Below are 17,758 nucleotides of genomic sequence, written 5' to 3'. Positions count from 1 at the left end.
GTTGGCTCTTCTCTTTCTGTAGGAAAAGATACACTGCTGCCTTCCCTAGGCAGGCTGAGCCCATCATGAGAGGAACGAAGGGCACTAAACAGTAAACCTAGTCGCAAACCTTACTGTTCCTAGCATCCTCCTGCTAGAAGCCAGAATATGGCAGGATGATCTGACTTCCTGCAAATCGGGGTCACAGCCTGAAGCCATTAAAAGACTGAATACAGGCACGTCTAATTCTTGAACCAGCACTCAAGGTTTACTCCTACCTTTCCAAAAGCTTCATCCTCAGTACATATCCTAAACCCCTACCAATTTAGAATAAATAATAATAATAATAGTAATAATAACAATAGCTACCATTTATTGAGCACCTATTCTACTGTGTGCCAGGCACTGTGCTAGGCACTTTTCGTACAATATCTAACTTAAATCCTCACAACAACCCTGTGAGGTAGGTATTATTATCGTCATTTTACATATGAGGAAACTGAGGCTCAGAGAGACTGAATAACTCTCTTATCACGCAACCAAAAAGTAGTAGAGCTGGGATTCAAACCCAGAATAACCTGACTCCAAATCCCATGCTCCTGTGAACTAGAGTAGAGGCAGAGGGGAGAGGAAGGGCCAAATTCAAGAAAGATTGTTGGAGTGGAATGGATATGATATACTGACTAGTAAAATATGGGAAGGAATTTAAGCCCATAAATGTTTCTAGCTGGTGAGCCTATGAAGAGTGTGATGAAGGTAACCAGGATTGGAATTCAGAAGGAACACACTTCGGCGGGGGCGGGGGGTGGGGAAGGAAATGAGTTGAGTCCATGTGGACATGTCCATGGAGAGGTCCAGTGGGTGATAAAAATACAGATCTAAAGATAGAGGGAAGTTAGGGCTGGAGATATATATTTGGGAATCACCAGCATATTAGTGGCAGTTGAGGATGTCAGGATGTATGATACTGTTTCGGGAGTAAATACGGAGGAAAGAGAAGTGGACCAGAGATAAAATACAGGGACCCTGAAGGCATGAGCAATAGTGGAGGAATCCTCAAGAGAGTCAGAGACAGAAGAATCAGAGGAGGAAGAGAAGTACAGGAGGCAGCCCTATAGTGGTGGCTAGAGGAAACCATGGTCTGGGTTGGGAGCAAACCTAGAGCTCCCAGAAGGAAGGCAAGACTGAGTCACACTTCTAACACAGCCCTCATGCACCCCAAATCCCAGGGAATCTTTGTTAAATGAATGAATGCCAAAATACCCCTACCCTGGATTGCTCCAAGACCTGGAGCTTAGGACTTCATCTTACGCTTGACATCCCAGACCTAAAAATATGGAAGCCTAGGTGAGCCAGAATTTATAGAAGAGGCTCACAGAGAAAGTCGTGATTTGCTTAAATGGGAGAATAAGGTAAAAACTAAAACTTGGCGCTCTGTCTGGAAGTCCCAGAAGTCCCCCTGCCCAACCTTGCTCTGGGTTATCATGGTGATGGTGAAAACACAGGAGGGTGTGTGGGGCACGGGGCAGGGTGAGAACAGCCTGTCGGTTGCCCGGGGGGTCCTGCGCTGAGCCCAACCTGAGACCCAGATTATGGGCTTTAACCAGATAGAAATATTATGGGGACATGTGTGGGAGGTTTGAGAGCTATGAAGAAAGGGAGAGAGAAATTAGGGGACCAGCCCCACGACCTAGGAGCGGACTGGGAGAGAGGGTCCAGCCCTCTGGTCAGGGACCAGCCCTGAGGCTTAAGTGAACTTGCATAGGCACGTGTGTGTTGGGGCAGGGGGTGGCGGAGGTGTGTGTGAGAAAGAGGAAGAGAGGGGAAGAGTCTGTCACACATGGGCAAGAGGCTGGGTGCTCCTCAGAAGCCTAGTGACTCAGCGGGTTAAGGTGTGGGTATGGGGGCTGAAATATCCTTGGGAAGCCCTGAGGGGCTGCTGAAGCAGGGTTCCTGGTCTCCTCGGAGGCTGGGCCTCCCCTCGCTGGGGGCTCACAGAAAGTCAAACAGCCCGAAATTCTTGGCTGCTCCAGGCCCAGGAAAAATTGGGGGAGGAAAAAAAGAAAGAAAAGAAATGTTTCAGGCCCCGAGGTGAGATGAGCCTGCTGGTTAGTAGGGTTAGGGTCTGAAGGAACCAGCACACCAGGCAGGCATGGGGCAGCGGTGGGGCTGGGTATAGAGCACAGACGCTCCCTGGAATCCACTAGCAGCTCAGGCAACTGAGGGGGCCCTCTGGGCTTCTGCTAAGGTTGAGCGCAGGTGGAGTTAGTGTGGATGGTTACTGGAGGTGACTACAGCTCTAGGGTGCAGGGCTGAGGCAGTAGCAAGGGCAGCTAGGAGGAGGGGCAGAGGAAGCAAGTCTTTTTTTTTTTTTTGGTATCAGTATTAAGGGGAAAAACCAAGAAGTTGGCACGCATGCTTGAGGGGATGGGTTAATAGAGGGATGATGCAGCTGAATGAATGGTGAAAAAGAACGGAGGGAGGGAAAGTGGGGATGAGGGGTATGCAGGCCCTCAAGGGCACTGCTGGGTCAGCTCCTGAAGTGTGTGTGGTGGCGGTGATGGCGGGGTGGTAAGGAGCAGCACCAGCAGTTTGGGTCCCAGGGACACGAAGGATCCCGGGAAGTCCTGTGCAGCGGTTAGTGGGCAGAGGAACAAGCCGGGGCTGGTGGCAGGTTAGGGGCTGCAGTGGCGATCAGGTGCACCCTGCCCTCGCTGCACCCAGCGAGCGGTTAGCGGGCCTGGATTTAGTTCCATTTATTTCCCTTTCAGGTACCAAAGTAAAAAAGACGGACGGAGAGAGGGACGCGGCCTGCCCCGGGCGGGGTGGGATGAAAGTAGGGAAGGGGCCCTGCTCACATCACATCCACAAAGAACTCACTGGGGTTTCCCATGGCCATGCGGAAGGACTGTCTGCTGGCGGTCAGTTCAGGGGGCACGGAGGCCAGGTCGCGGCCCGGAGGGGCTCCTGGGGGCCCCATGGCCGCAGGCGGTGGGGGCATCATCAGCATGGGGGGGCCGTAGAGAGGGGGCACCCCGGGGGGGCCGTAGCTCGGGTGCGTGTGATGGCTGCGCAGGCTGCTGGCCAGCGAGTGGTGGCTGCGGTGGCTGTGCTCGCTGGCGGCAGGACCCGAGCGCTCGCTCGGCGCCCGCTCCCGCGCCCCCCGCAGGCTGCTGCGGGTCGTGTGGTCCGACTCGCTGCCGCTGCCGCCCGACTTCGAGTCCCCGGTCTTCGGGTCCTTTTCCTTTCGCCGGTCGCTGCCGCTACGGTTGGAGCCACTGCTCCGGCTGCCTGAAGGGGACAGGCAGGGACGGGGTGGGGGACACTCAGAGCTTGCAGAGGAAGCCTGGGGCTCGCCTGGGGCTCCCTCCACGACCCCCGCCGCCTTACCTTCACTGTGCTGACTGCTGGCGCTGCCCCCGCCATAGCTGTACCCCAGCTCGGGGAAGCCTGGGTGCGGGTTGTAGGGGTGTGGGGGCGGCGGGTACTGGTAAGGGAAAGCCATGGGCCAAGGGGCAGCCCCTGGGTGCGGCAGAGGGGCCAGCGTGTCCTGGTCGGAGGCGCCGCTGGAGCCATCATGATCGTGGAGGGAGAGGTTGGCCATGTCTGTGGAGGGGAGGGCGTCTGAGCTAGGTCTATCCCATGCCTCCGCACCCGCAGTCAGCAGAGAGATGCCCAGCCTCGGCCCGGTGGGTGCGTTTGGGAAGACAGCGACAGCAGTGGCAGTGTCCCACCAGAACGGGACGAGTGACAGGCCAGAGATCTCTCACTCGTTCAGAGTCCCTCTGTCACCCTCCAGAGGTGGTGGGGAGGGAGACCCTGCAGAGCCAGCCCCCGAGAAAACCGTCCCCTGGAAGGCCCTGAGTCACCACTTCAGATGCTCAGTGCCAAATCCCAGTTTCTCCTCCTTCCTCTGTGGGCTGGAAGAAGGGGCAAAACTCTTGTTTGGAAATCGTCCCCTCTGTTCCCTTACGGGAAAGGTAGGGTGGGGAATATGGGAGGCCGAAATACCAGAGAGCCGCCAGCTACTGCATACCTGCACTTCCTCAGGTACAGTGCAAGCACTTCATCTCACGCAAACGTTACCACCCCATGAGGAAGGTATTAGTCACACTTTTTCCAGATGAGGAAAGTGAAGTCCAGAGAGGTTAAATGACCAGCCTGAGGTCAACCCACACTGCAGCCAGAGCAGAAGCTAAGAGTTGCTTACTTTCTCTTTACCTTTCCAGATGAGGGCATTAGTAAGGAGGAGGGAGCAGTTTGGGGAAATTTAGGTGAAATTTTGCCCTCCTCACTCACTTAGGACTAAAAAAACACCCATTAAAAGCCACAATGAACACAGGGCCTTTCAGAGCCTCCCCACACAGAAGGCCCTTGGCCCAGATCAATCTTCTGGTGCTTCTGGGGAGGGTGGGAGTGGGGTGGAAGGGTCCAGAAACAGAACAACTTAGATGCCTCCTCTGTGCTCTCCACCCCATTCCCAGCTAGACCTAGTTCTTCACAGCACTTGAGCCACTGCACTAACATTCCTTCTTTCATGACTCTGACTCCCCTGTAAACTGTACACAGGCAAGGCTGCTCCCACCAATGCTGGAACTATCTGGAAGGGAGTATAAGGGGCCACTAGACCTGCCTGCCTGGGACACCCCTTGTTCACAGGTCCCTGGGGTGAACTTGTTCAGGGTGAACAGGTCCCTGGTTCTCTGGGACCCACCCGTACCAGGTCCCAGAGCTCTGAGAGAGCTGCAATTGCCCAGGAGCCAGCTGCTGGATACAGACTGAGCCCTTTGTTGCAAGCCCTTAAGGGAGCTGAGCCAACCTTACAGGGGAGAAGAGGTCAGGAGAGGGGGCTGAGGCAGCCTATGGAGTCTACCAGCCAAACCATCAACCAGTCAAGGCCGGCAGCTAGCATGAGAGGTGGTGGCAGTGGGAAGCAGGGGCATGCCTCGGTGACCACTTCAGCCGCCAGGCTGTCATCCCATGGGGAGTGACTGTGTGCTCCGGGGGTTACCCAGGTCCCCAGCTATTCCCTTTGAGCCTGCGGTACTCCCAGCTGAGGAGACCTCACCAGTGAGAAGGAAAAGACCTGTCCTGTCAGCATCTCCCTGAGCTTGGCTTCTGCTGGACTTGGTCCATGGGTAGGAGACCCAGAATGCCCCTGGGATGGAACAATGTCTCTCTGAGCAAAAGCCACAGCTATCCTGAGACGCTTTATGTACCCATGAAGGTTTGGGGCCAGGGCTCACGTCTACTAATGATGATAATAATAGCCGTATTTGACTGAGTCTAAGAAGCCATTGATGATAAGATGCACCCCAATTTCAGAGATACTGAAATGTGAAAAAAATGTTCATCTTAGAATTAAATGTATGATAAATGGACAACTTTTTTAGAGCAATTACTGTGGGCCAAACATGGTGCTAAAAGCATTACATATATTATCTTATATCATTCTCAAAACAGATCTATAAGTTTTACTGTTATCTCCATCTTACAGATCAAGAAATGGAGGCACTGAGAGGCTGTGTCACTTACTCACGTTCACACAGTAAGGGTGGAGCTAAAATCTGAACTCAGAACTAACTCCAAAACCTTGTGCATCTATTACTACTCCATGGGGCCATGCCAGAGCTGCTGAGGGACAGGGACCCCACCCAGCCTCCACCAGGGACTTGTGCTCCACAAGAACAACCTTTCTAGCCCCTAGAACCGAATCTGAAGCATTTTAAGGGCTGGCTTTTGGACTCCAGCCAGCACCACTGGACTGAGAGAAGGCTCCCTCAGGCAGGGGTGGCTGCTGGGGCCGTGCTTCAGCTCTCCATCCTGAGCACTGCTGTCCTGTTTTGAGGACTCCCTTTCCCAAGAGCTGTCCACAGGCTCCGGAGAATGGGGGTTCCCTGCAGACTCCTCCTGCTTAATAACCCTCATTGGCTTTGTACTCTCTCAGGATCAAGTCCAAATTCCTTGGTACAGCTTACAGAGTCCTCTGCAGCCTGGCCCTGACAGCTTTTCCAGCTTCACTGAGAGGCACAGCCCCACCCTGAGGGGTCTGAGGAGGCTGTGGACTTGAGGCCTCAGGCCAGCTCCAGGAGGTCCTGCCTTAGTGGAAGCTGCTTGGTGCTGTGAGGGTGAGCAGGGGCCAAGGCTAGGAACTCTGTTTGGCCTTGCTGGGACAATGTTTCTGCAGCACCACACACCTAGGACAACCCTGATGGTGGGAAGAACAAAGGTTTTGGAGCCAGAAGGACCTAGATCCAAGGTCTAGCTCCTCTGCTTCTAGCTGTGAAACGTGGGGTGGACTGCTTAACTTCTATAAGTCTCAGTTTCCTCATCTGAAAACAGGGATAGTAATCCATCTCCCCAAGGGTTGTGGGGAGGTTGTGAGGCTTGAATGAGAGTGAGATGATGCTTTAGAAACAATCAGCACGGTGCCAGGCACAGAGCAGGCACTTAGAAAATGCCAGCCCCCAGAGGGGGATGTAGGGCAGGTGAAGAGGCTGGACTGGGCTCTGCCTCTACCACAGAACTGTCAGGTCTCGAGGTTCCCCCAGCTCTGCTAGCCCCTCATCTGGGTTCCCTAGAGTCTGCTGCCGCATCCCCGGGCAACTCCCCACTTCCAAGCAGGAGATAGGGCAAGGAGGTGGGGGAGGCACGTACTGCCACAGAGGTCGCCGAAGATGTAGTAGCACTGCTCAGAGAAGGTGATCTTGTTGACAGTGTGGCGGATGAAGCCGGCCTTCAGCAGGTTGCTGGCGTATTTGCGGGCCTCTCGCCGGTCAGTGAAGCCTTCCACGTTGTGGTACAGCCAGTCCACCACGTCCGAGCCTGAGGGCAAGGCTGCCACTTGACTGGGAGGCCCACCTGACCTGGGCTCTTCTGGCCTCACAGGAGCCATCAGGCTGGTGCTGATTCCAGCTCAAAGGAGTGGCCCGAGGGAGTTCTTGGCCACCCGCCCCCCCCCCGGCCTGCCCTGCCCCACCGCTCTCCACCCTGTCCTTCATCCCACCATGGGGTCCTCTCACCGATGAAAGCGTTGGGGATGGTAATCTTGAGCCACATCCTGTCACGGACCTCCAGCCCGGATTCAGGGGAGGCCATGGCTTTTACGATGGCGGCCATGTCACTGTGGATGGACAGGTGGAAGTCGTCTAGGCCTGGCGGTAGGAGGCAGAATGGTGAGGCAGAAAGGGGCTATGGAGTTAAGTACACAGAAGTTTGCATTCTAGCTCTACCACCTAATAGCATGGACCAATGTCAAGCAAATTACCGACTTGTTGGACACTCAGTTTCCTCTTCCATAAAAATAGGGACTTTAGTATCTATTTCACAGGATATTTAAAGAGAGAATTAAATAGTGTAAATGAAGGGGCTTAGCCCAGTGTATAATGCGTGCTATGATAATAAAAAGGGAGTCATTTTTATTGAGTGCTTACTTTATGCCACACACTGTGATTGATGCTTTACTTGTATCCTCTCATTAAACCCCCAGGAACCTGGTAAAGTGCATATCATTAGTCCCATTTTACAAGAGGAAACTGAGGCTTACTGAGTGCTCAGTACAGGTTCAGAAGCAAACTCTGTTTGGTGAGGCTCAGCATCCACTGAGGAAAACTGCAGAGTAAGGTAGCTGGAATGAACTGAGTCTCCTCCTCTCCAGCCCCCTCTGACGCTCAAGCAAGAGGTTCCAGGTGGGCCTTCAGCAGTCCCTCCCAGCTGGCCCTGTCTGCTGGGCTCAGGGGTCAGGGTTGGACACTCACGCTCTGTGTCAGGGATGGAGCTGGTGATGGAGGAGCTGGTGGAGGTGATGGTGCTCAGGGAGGGGCTCATGCCGTAGGCAGGGAAGGTGCCGGTCATGGCTGCAGTGTGGGAGACCCAGGCCGCGGGGTCAATGGGCCGGATGGGCTCGCCTGCGGGGAGGATGAGGAGTCAGGGGCTGCCTGCCCTGCCTACTGCCTGGCCCAACAGGGTAGGTATGAGGGTTCAGGGTAACACGGAAGGAAGGAGAGATAGGGCTCACATAGGTCAAGCACCAGCTTTAGGGCCAACTGCCCCATCCACTTACTCCTGGGCAGTGTGAAGCACCCACGTGGACTTGGGTCCCAGCACTTGGCTACAGTCAAGGTGATGGGCCTGAAAGCAAGGGTGTCCCTAGTAAGGGCAGGATGTGTGGAGGCCAAACCAAGCCCCTTGCCTGATAGCCAGAAATACCTGCCCCCTCCTCCCCAATGCCATCCATACCCTGGTTTGTGCACAATCTCCCGCAGTACCCGGACCGCGTCGTCATTACTCATGTTCTCAAAGTTGATCTCGTTTACCTGGGAAAGAGGACCAGGAGTGGGATAAGCAGCTGTGCTGGGGAGGTGGGTAGGGAAGCTGAGTTTGGTGGGCTAGGGGGTCTTCCCCTTACCAAGAAGCAGGGTACAGACGGCATGGACATCTCCCCATCCCTAGCCATACCACCACCCACGGTGGGCAATGGTACCTGTAACAGCATATCTCCTGGCTCGATGCGTCCATCAGCAGCCACGGCCCCCCCCTTCATGATAGAGCCAATGTAGATGCCTCCGTCACCACGCTCGTTGCTTTGGCCCACAATGGAGATACCCAAGAAGTTATACTTTTCTACAGGGAGTAACAAGACCTTGAGAGAGGAACAAAGTTCCTACCCAAATTCCAAGCCCCATATTAGAAGAGGGTAGAAAGGGACAAGAACTAACACTTATTGGACCTGAGTCAGGCACTGTATTCCACATGCTCAAACATGCTTTCACTTGATCCTTGTTGGCTATGAGGTAGGGACTCAATCCTGTTTTACAGAGCAGACAACTGAGGTTCAGAGAATTTAAGTGACTTTTCTAAGCCATGAAGTGGCAGAGTCAGGATTCAAACTCAGATTTAAATTCCAAAGTTGGGGCTCTTTTCACTACATCCAGCTATCTCCTAAAGAAGAGCACCTAGGGTAGAAATCAGAGAGCAAGAATGCAGTGCCTGAAAAATGGGAAGCGGGGAGGAATCAGAAATCACTTCCTCTAGCAAGTCTTCCCGGATGCCATTCTCTGCGTCCATAGTTCTCTGTGCTTATCTCTGTCATAGCCCTGATCATGAGATACTGAAGTGATCAGTGTATGTACCAATTTATGCTTATGAAAGAGAACTTCTTGAGGGCAGGGAACGTAGCCTGTGCCTCTCTGAACTCCTCGAGTCTGCCCAGCGTCTGGCACGTAGCAGGTGCTCACGAGTGTTGTTTCACCAGACTCACCCATGTTGAGAGTGACCGTGATGATGTTGAGTGACATGGTGGAGTCCGTGATGCTGCTGAAGGACGAGGACTGGAACAGACAGAGGCCCTGAGCAGCAGGCAGTGCTGGCAGGAACTCACTGCTCCCACCTAGCTCCGCCTCAAGGTGAGTCCTCAGCACCACCTCCCCTCTCAGGTTCTAAACCCTGACCCAAGGGGAGGGGTCTAAGGAAGCACAGACTCTGGCCCTGCCTGGGCAGGAGGGCTCGGTCTGCTCCCACCCACCCTAACGTCTCAGCTCCATACCCTCTCAATCCGCGAAACCTTCTGCTTCCGCCGCCGCCGCTTGTGTCTTCTCATCAGGCGTGAGGCGCTGCTCTGCTCTGTGGAGCTGCTGAACCTGTGGGGCCCACAGTCATTCCCCACCGAGCCGGCCCAGCCCTGCCCCATGAGAGGCACCGCAGGGCCCAGGTCCCCCCCACCAAGCCCAGGTCCCGCCCAGGGGCCCAGCATCCTCAGGGTTCAGGGCTCCTCCGGGGTCACCTGTCCCACAGTACCCATGAAACCAAAGCCCCACCTGCTGGTGGAGTCATCCTCATCTGAATCAAAGAAGCTGGTGGTCTCCAACTCGCTGCTCATAAGGGTGGATGAGCTGTCATACCCCCCTGGCTCTCGCCGCCGCTCCCCCTTTGCAGTTCCATTCAGCCGGGTTGCTGCAGGGGATGGAGGCAGCTGGGTTCACAGATGCAGGAGAGAAGGAGGAGAGAGGAAGGAGCAGGGGCTGCACTGGGGCCAGGCGTATCCAGAACTCAGGAAGTAGGGCAGAGAGGTGGGTAGCTGAGTGGAAGCTGCGGGGGTGGGGGTGTGGGGGGGGAGGTGTCTGTTCAGGGAAGACGCACTGTGCTCTGGGCCATCCCTCCGTCGTGGCCGCTCTCGCTGGGCAGACACCAAGGAGTCAGTCTCTGTGTCATTGTCCAGGTTCTCCTGGCTGCCCCCACCAGCATGAGGGCTGCAGGGAAGAGAGGACTTGGTGGGGGAGGGGGCAGGCTGGGGGCTCCCTCCCCCAGCCCTGAGCTGAGCTGACGCAGCCCTCCCCCATGGGCCCTCCCCATGCTCAGGTCACACTCACTGGAAGGATGGGGGCCGGGAGTCCCCAATGCCTCCTGTGCGCTCCATGGGCGGTGGCAGTTCCGATGGGTTGTCAGCACAGAAGGGAGCTGGCTCTGGGTGTGAGCCCTCAGCCGACACCAGCTGATGGGGAGAAAATGCATGGGTAGTAGGGCGCAGGGGCCCCAGGGAAAAGGGGATAGTTGGCTTCTGGCAGGGCATGAGACTTGGGGAGAATGAAGCAGGGGACACGCAGGGAGAAGAGACAGGACTGTGTTAGGTCAGCTGAGATGAGGAATGGACCCACTGCTGGGTTGATGAGGAGGCTGGGAGGCATGGGTTGGTGAAGCGGGATGGGGGCAGAGAACAAGAGTCAGAGGTCCAAGGTAGAGGTCGGCAAGTGACAGAAGGGAACCTGAAGCAAAGTACCTCAGAGGACATAGGAGACGTTTTTGTCTCCAAAGTGTATTTCTGTCTCTCTCTTTTCCCCCTTCTCACCACTCCCTCACTTTTCACCAAAGCTATAGAATCTGGGGTGAGAGACAGTTCAGTTAGAAAACTCAAGGAAGATGCAGATACTGAAGCATAAAACCACAGTCTCAGCAATGCCTTTCCTCCATCCAGCCCACTACAGGAATGCAGGTGGAGAGAGGACTGAGGGGGGCTCCTTACCCAGGACACCACCCGGCCATTGAAGCAGGGCAACTTGGCATTGTCGTCCGAGATCTCCTCCTTCACCACTCTGCAGGGAAAGGTGTGTGTCAGAGTGAGCTTTCTGGGGTGGAAATGGAGGCATCCTCACAACCCCAACTCTCAGGGGCTCCTCTACCCTAAACTGGGAATCAAACCACCAGCATAAGCCTGTTCAAATGGGAGCAGGGATGGGGTGACCAGGGACAGCTCTTTGTCACCACCAGGAAGACACCAGCCATGCCCAGGCCAGCTGCCTTCCTGGGGCATCCTCTTGGTCATCAGGTGACTGCAAATTACACCTGACAAATCACTGTCCCCAGTGAGTGCAGTCGCCCCCTAGAATCTCGAGAGCTGTACCCATCCCCAACAATGGCTCTCTGGGCTGGACTTTATCTTTCCCTCTGACCCTAAACTAGGAAAAAGCACACCCATATCACTGTTCTTCCCTTCTCATTTGGGAATCCTAATATTCTTCTGGGAGATGTGGATGAGGAATTTAAGGAAATTAGGAAAAAGAAGGGGGGAAGGCATTTACCAAACATCCTCTACCGCCACTATGACATTAGTAACAACTGCTCTCATATATTGAGCATGTATTGGGTTGGCCAAAAAGTGCGTTCGGATTTTTCCGTAACATCTTATGGAAAAACCCCAAGGAACTTTTTGGCCAACCCAGTATTACGGGCCAAGCACAAAGCTAAGTACTTTACTTGTATCACTTCGTTTAACATTCATAGCAATGTTATAAAATGGGGAAACCAAGGCTCAGTAGGTTCAGAAGTTCACCTACAGTCACACGATTAAAAGTGAAGAGCTGGAATTTGAATCCTGGTCAGCCTGATTCCAAAGCCTTTATTCTTACCTATTATACCATCTTATCTCCTTATAGTTAGAATGTATAATCTTCACATCAGCCTCATTGTATAGACCATATGATCCTGATTTTATGAATAAGGAAACTGAGAAACAATCAGTAACTTGTTCAAGGTCACAGAGCTAGATGTCAGAGCTGGAATTCCACCCCAAGCTCGTCTGACTCCAAACCCCATATTCTTTCCATGGTATTTCACATTCTTTCCCATACAGTGAGAGAGGTGATGTGGGTCTGTGTGGAGGGTGACGGTGTGGGAGACAGTGATGTGGGACATGGGGGGGGGGTGGATGGGGGGAGGGTAGGATGTAGTCTCAGGCATGTAGTTTGGCCTGGGGCATGCAGTGAGGCAAGAAGTCAGACCACAACTACAATATGGGGCCAGGAAAGGCAATAGAAAAGCTTGAGGCCTGCACCCCCAGACTGACCAAATACCCCAGGAGCACAGAGCTAGAAAGCTGTGATCAGGGGCAAGAGGAAGACACATGCCTGGAGTTATGAGCAGAGAGGGAAGACAGCAAGGCTGGAGGCTGGGAAGCCCAGTCCTCCCTTTTTCTTAAAGCAGCTCCTGCCCAGAGCTCGGGACGTGCTTGGCTTCTTGTGATGCTCACATTCTTGGACTCACAGCCAAGTTCGAAGGCTGAGCCTGCCCTCCACCCTCCCGTTCAGCTTTGGCTTCTCCACTGTTTCCAGCCCCACAGCAACCCCAAGAAAGCAGCTCAAATCATCCTGCTCAGGCCCACCATGGCAGAAAGCCTGGAGACAGAACAAGCTAGAAAACAGGGACACAGAGATAGCTCAGACCCACTAGCCAGTCTGACCACAGGGCACCCCGAGCTTGCAGCCCCCATGGGAACTGGGGCTCAAATTAAAAGGAGGTATGTGGGTCACGTGGCAGGGACTGTGCTCTGCTTTGGAGAGGGTCTCAGCAGCCCTGTGGTGGGAAACTGCTGCTGAGGCCCCACCACACAGCTCAGCACTACAGATGTTTCCTCTCTTTCTGGGGGTCACCGACAGGTCACCAAGGCTCTGCTGACTCACAATGATCAGCTGATCTTCGGGAGCCTTGGGGGACCTCAGACAGGCCTCCCCCTCCCGCTGTGGAGCTGAATGGCTCAGGGTTCTGCAGCATTTATGCACTCCCATACACACACACATCCCAAGTGGAGTTGGACAAATCTGGGTTCAAATTCCAGTTCTGCCACTTATTAGCTCTCCTATCTTAGAGAAGTTTCTTGACTTTTCCAAGCCTTTGTCTCATCCTGGTAAGTGAGATTTGTAAGTGCCTGGCATGGTCCAAGGCATACACTAAAAACTAGTTACTAACTTTGTCAATTTTTTGCGGGATCCATACTCTCTTTCTAACTAGGTGTAAGTTTCGAAGGGCAGGGACCAAATAAATCTGCTTATCACTCATTGTTCATTCCATTAAAAAGCCTTTGCCGAGAGCCCAGCGGGCTTTAAGTTTTGTGCTTGCCATTGCGTGGACCTCAAGAAGCATTAGACCTGGAGCCGGCCTTGTCCTTGGAGGTTACTGTCCAATGCATAGTTCACGTGAGTATATTGCAAGTGGGAAGTGATCAGAGCTGTAAGAGCAGCAGATGTGTTCACTGGACAGACATCTGCTGAGTATTATTTAGTGTCAGGTCCTGGCTAGGAGCTGGGTAGGTATAAGGATAAACAGGAATAAGTGCCATAACTTTAGAAGTGCAACCCAGAGGAAAGGAGAATTTGGACCTGGAGAAGACAAGGGAAGAGAAGTACTCCAGGTAGAAGGCCCAGAGACAGGCTAGCGTGTGACGTGGAGCGGGGAGCAAAACAGTTAGAGGCCTGACTTCCCATGTTATTCCTCCCATGGCTCAAGGCCCCTCAAGTGGTGGTACCTTGTTCTTCCATCCACCATCTCCTCAGTGCTGAAAATGTTTAATTCTTCTTCCATATCCCAAATAATTTAAGAGGGTTGGACCTACCCTGAGCTTGACAAATACTTCTGGAGACCAGATGGGAGTTGGGAATCCTCAAGTCTTACACACCAGAACCCCAGAGGGAGAGCCTGGAGAGCTGGAGGAGATGGCAGCCTTCCTCCTCTGACCCACTTTTCCATCTGTCAGCAGAGGTTGCTGGCCCCTGCCCGACCTCCCTCTCATGGGGCTGGGATAAGTGGCAGCCCTATCACCTATACAGTTTGCCAAGGCTCAGCATCTCCCTCAGAGAGGATGTACCTGTTAAATGATGATGATAATACCTATAATTGTGTGATTAATGCCTTACACTTTGGAACCAGGTTCCTAATAAGCTCTGCCACTTATTAGCTGTGTGACCTTGGGAAAGTAAGTTACTTAAGTTTTCTGTGCTCTAGTTTCCTCATCTATAAACTGGAGATATTACTACCTATTCCACAGGACTGTTAAGAGCATTGAATGAGTAAAGATTTGAAAGTCATTTAGATCAGTGTCTGCACACTGTAAGCACCATAAAAAGAGTTTGATAAATAAATGAAATACGTATATAAATATATATTCCTCAGCTGTTAGTCCTCTGTGACAAGACAGCCCTACCAGGTCTCCTGATCATTAATCCTTCTAGGAATAAAAACAAAATCAATCTCCTCCACTTCATTTTTACCATTGTTCGCAACCCTGCTAAAATGGCCCACTCTAATATTTTGCAAAAGATGCTTCAAGTTCAAGTACCACTGATGAATGCAAGATGGCTTCAGGTGTATCTGAATGAATGTTTAATTCGAGAGTTAAATATTTATTTTTAACATATTTTAGAAAGAAATATAAATAGAATATCAGACCTGTGGTTTCATATTATTGACTAAGAAAGCGTGAGTGGGCTGACAGTGGATTTAAAGAACAATATTAAGTCAACAGTGAGCGGATATAATGGGGGTTAGGCCTGGCTTGACAGCAACCTGGGGAGAGTGGGAGGCAGCCCACAGAGGTCTAGGTTTAGGAGGTGGGGGCTAGGCCCAGTGGACTCTGGGATGAGCGGGGGGTGGAGACACAGGTCTAACCCAGTCCCTCAAGGCACCTGACCCCAGGGTGGCCCCAGCGTACTGAAATGCAGCTGATTTTCCCCTATCCCATACGCTGAGGCAGTATCTTGGTCTCTTCTAACTCCATTCTTCCTTTATCAGACCAAGGCATCTGCCCACCTCACTCCCACCCCTTGCAGATGGATCCCTCTTCAGCATCTTCCAATCAGGGGTCTCTGTCTCTGGACTGAAGCCAGACAATCATTGCTACACTAGGAGTACCCAACCCCAAGGCAGGAACAACAACAGAAACAAGAATAAAAGCTGCATAGCACTTCCCACTGTACAAAGCACTTTCACACATATGAGCTCTTGGGCTCAACAAACCCTGAGTTCCAAGGGGAAAGGTGACAGCAAAACATGCAGAAGACAGAAAAGGTGCTAGCGTCCCAGAGCCAGGAGGGCCAGGGTCCTTGGAGAGAAGCCAGGCTGATGAACACGGGGGAGAAGAATTTCTCCCCTCACTCAGCTCTGGGCCTCAGCTCTAAAGAGCAGCGTAGGCCTCAGGCTACGGCTGGAGAGGCGGCCTTTAGGCCGGGAGGGCCCGGGAAGGCCTTCCCTGCAGGCCTCCAGGCCCAGTGCCCAGTTAGTGAGGGGCAGGCTAGTGTGGGGGGCCTCCCCCTCCCCCAGTCCCCTGGGAGTTGGGGGGGGGGCGGTGAGGGGATCCACCAGGCTCCCCCTCCCAGGCCAGCTGCTACAGAACCTTCCGGCTCCAACATTCCATCCCCTCTTAAAGGGGAAGTCACTGCTTCCAAACTCCGCCCGTCCAAAGCCCTGCAGCTGGGTGGAGAAGACCCCTCCAGGGAGGGGAGGATGAACACCAAGAGACCCTTCCTGGCCCTCCCATTAAGAGGCCCCAGTTCTGTGAGGGAATCTGCACCTGGGCTAGTGGGGAATCCTCCTCAGGGGTGAGGCGCTCTGCTCCCTGACAACATCCCGAACAGCCCACAAGGGACAGGGGAGACAGCTAAGTAAACATCAGAGCTGCAGGCCTTAGCTTACAGCCTGAGCACCCCCCAGCCAGTGCAAAGTCCCACAGCATAGCCCTTAGATGCTCCATATTCCAAATATGGCTCTGAGTTGTGGAGCTGAAAAGATGGAGAAGGCGAAGGCCGAGTGCCAAACACCCCAAGTCTCTGCTAGAAAGGTGGCTCTGTTGGCAGGAGGAGGGTTGGGAGCTGTGCTCTGGAACGGGTGGGGGGGGGGGGAAGATGTGTCTGTGTGGGCCGCTGGCCTCTGAGGAGGTGAGGGGGCTTGACTGCGCAGGAACTGACTGCTCTTAGGGAGTTGGAGGTCCCCTTAAACGAGGGGACCAAGGTCCCCCACAAGAGGGGAAAGGAGAGTCCCTAGAGGGGCTGGAACTCCAGCCTCTGAAAAAGCCAATGGGGACCAAGTGGCCGAGTCGCCCCTAGAATCCAGAGTAGGGGTAGAAGCCAGTGTAGCAAGGGGAGTCCGAACTGGCCGAGTGGGCCCCTGGAAGCCGGAGGGGCCGGGGTCCCCCGGAGGCGAGGCGGGGCCATCCTCACCCGAAATCGTCGTCCATAGACTTGAAGAAGAACTTATAGCTGGGTCGCTGCAGAACGCCCTTAAAGTCCGCCAAGGTGACGCGCTCGGCGGGCAGGGGCAGCTTCACCAGGTACGGCGTCTCCTGCCCGTCCAGGTGGTAGATGATCTTGGTCTCGCCCATGGCTCCGGCCTCGGGCCCGGCGGCCCGCGCGCTGCCTGCTCGGGCGGCGGGGCCGGGCCTCTCCGGCGGCGGAGGCGGCGGTCGGCGCGGCCCAGCGGCTCAGCCCAGCTCCGCGGCCGGCCGCGGCGCCAGCTCCCTTGTTCTCCGGCCGCTCCCGGGTCCCAGCGCCGCCTGCCGCCGTCGCGGCCGCCGCTTCCGCTCCCCACTCTCCCGGCTCTGCTGGCGACGGTGACTCTTCCGGTGGCCGCGGCCCTCCCGGCTCTTGGCTGCAGCCCGGTCCACTCCCCGCCCCCGACCCAGGCGCGGCTCCGCCCCAGCGCGGCCCCACCCCCGGCTGCCGCCGAGCCGCGCTGGCCTCGCGGCAGATGGCCTGGCCCTCGGCCTTACCCCGCAGACACCCCGCCCAGCCACCGGGCGGTGCTCAGCTCCTGCGCTCTGGTCCCAGGCCCAGAGGGGAGCGTGGCGGCGGTCGCCTACGCCCCCAAGGATGGAAGGGCCGATCTCTCCAGCCCGCGTTCCCGGAGTCTTCAAGGCCCTGGCTCTGGACCCAAGGGGGATCGGCTGCTTCTCTGCAGCTGGGGAGGGATGTAATGTAGGGGTCGCTTTGCTTTCTGAGAAGGGACGGGGGGCGCGGTTTTCACCATGTATCTATCGCTGGAGAAAAGGGACCTCGACATGGCCTTTTAGGGTCTGTTGAGAAGCTTAGCTGCTATCACTGAGTCTACCAAACAACTCCTTAAGGACAGAACAAGATCGAGTTGATTCCTTCTTATAACTTCAGTACCTAGGTGTAAAGCAGTGGTTTAATAAATGGGTTGAATGCAGAATGAGTACAGGAATGAAGATGCGTGTGAGACTGGGACATGAAGTCTCAAGCCAGAACTATAACAGGGGAAAGAGTAATATGGGTGGTCAGAGAAGGCCTCTTCCATTTCAGTTAAGACTTAGAACTAATGAGGAAGCAGCTATAAGAAGGTCTGGTCTGGGGGAAGAGCATTCTAGGCAGAGGGCACAGCGAAGTATAAAGGCCCAAGGCAAGAATAAACTTGCCAAATTTGAGGAACAAAAAGAAGGCCATTGTGACTACAATGATAGTGGTAGATGAGGCTGTAAAGGTAGACTGGCACCAGACCACATAGG

General features: G+C 54.3%; 1 protein-coding gene across 2 annotated transcripts; it reads right to left on the bottom strand.

Moving 5' to 3' along the window:
- Positions 1–329: 329 nt before the first annotated feature.
- DVL3 (dishevelled segment polarity protein 3) lies at positions 330–16,889 on the bottom strand. 2 transcript variants are annotated; one of them, XM_082460677.1, is made up of 16 exons: positions 16,458–16,889; positions 10,997–11,066; positions 10,347–10,468; positions 10,117–10,226; positions 9,795–9,930; positions 9,524–9,617; positions 9,239–9,308; positions 8,462–8,601; positions 8,218–8,294; positions 8,042–8,109; positions 7,737–7,886; positions 7,002–7,133; positions 6,637–6,804; positions 3,370–3,585; positions 2,860–3,270; positions 330–2,003 (listed from the first exon to the last, which is right to left on the bottom strand). In XM_082460677.1, exons 1-16 carry the CDS (start codon positions 16,616–16,618, stop codon positions 1,972–1,974), a joined length of 2,157 nt encoding a protein of 718 aa, XP_082316803.1. In that variant the 5' UTR covers positions 16,619–16,889; the 3' UTR covers positions 330–1,971. The 2 variants fall into 2 exon arrangements, with proteins under 2 accessions (XP_082316803.1, XP_082316804.1); XM_082460678.1 differs by lacking the exon at positions 16,458–16,889 and having other exon boundaries at positions 9,795–9,949; positions 10,997–11,008.
- Positions 16,890–17,758: the final 869 nt, after the last annotated feature.

Source organism: Balaenoptera physalus (assembly GCF_965194825.1).
Source record: "Balaenoptera physalus genome assembly, chromosome: 4".
In the NCBI taxonomy this organism is placed as follows: Eukaryota; Metazoa; Chordata; class Mammalia; order Artiodactyla; family Balaenopteridae; genus Balaenoptera; species Balaenoptera physalus.
This window is presented reverse-complemented; position numbering and strand designations above follow the sequence as displayed.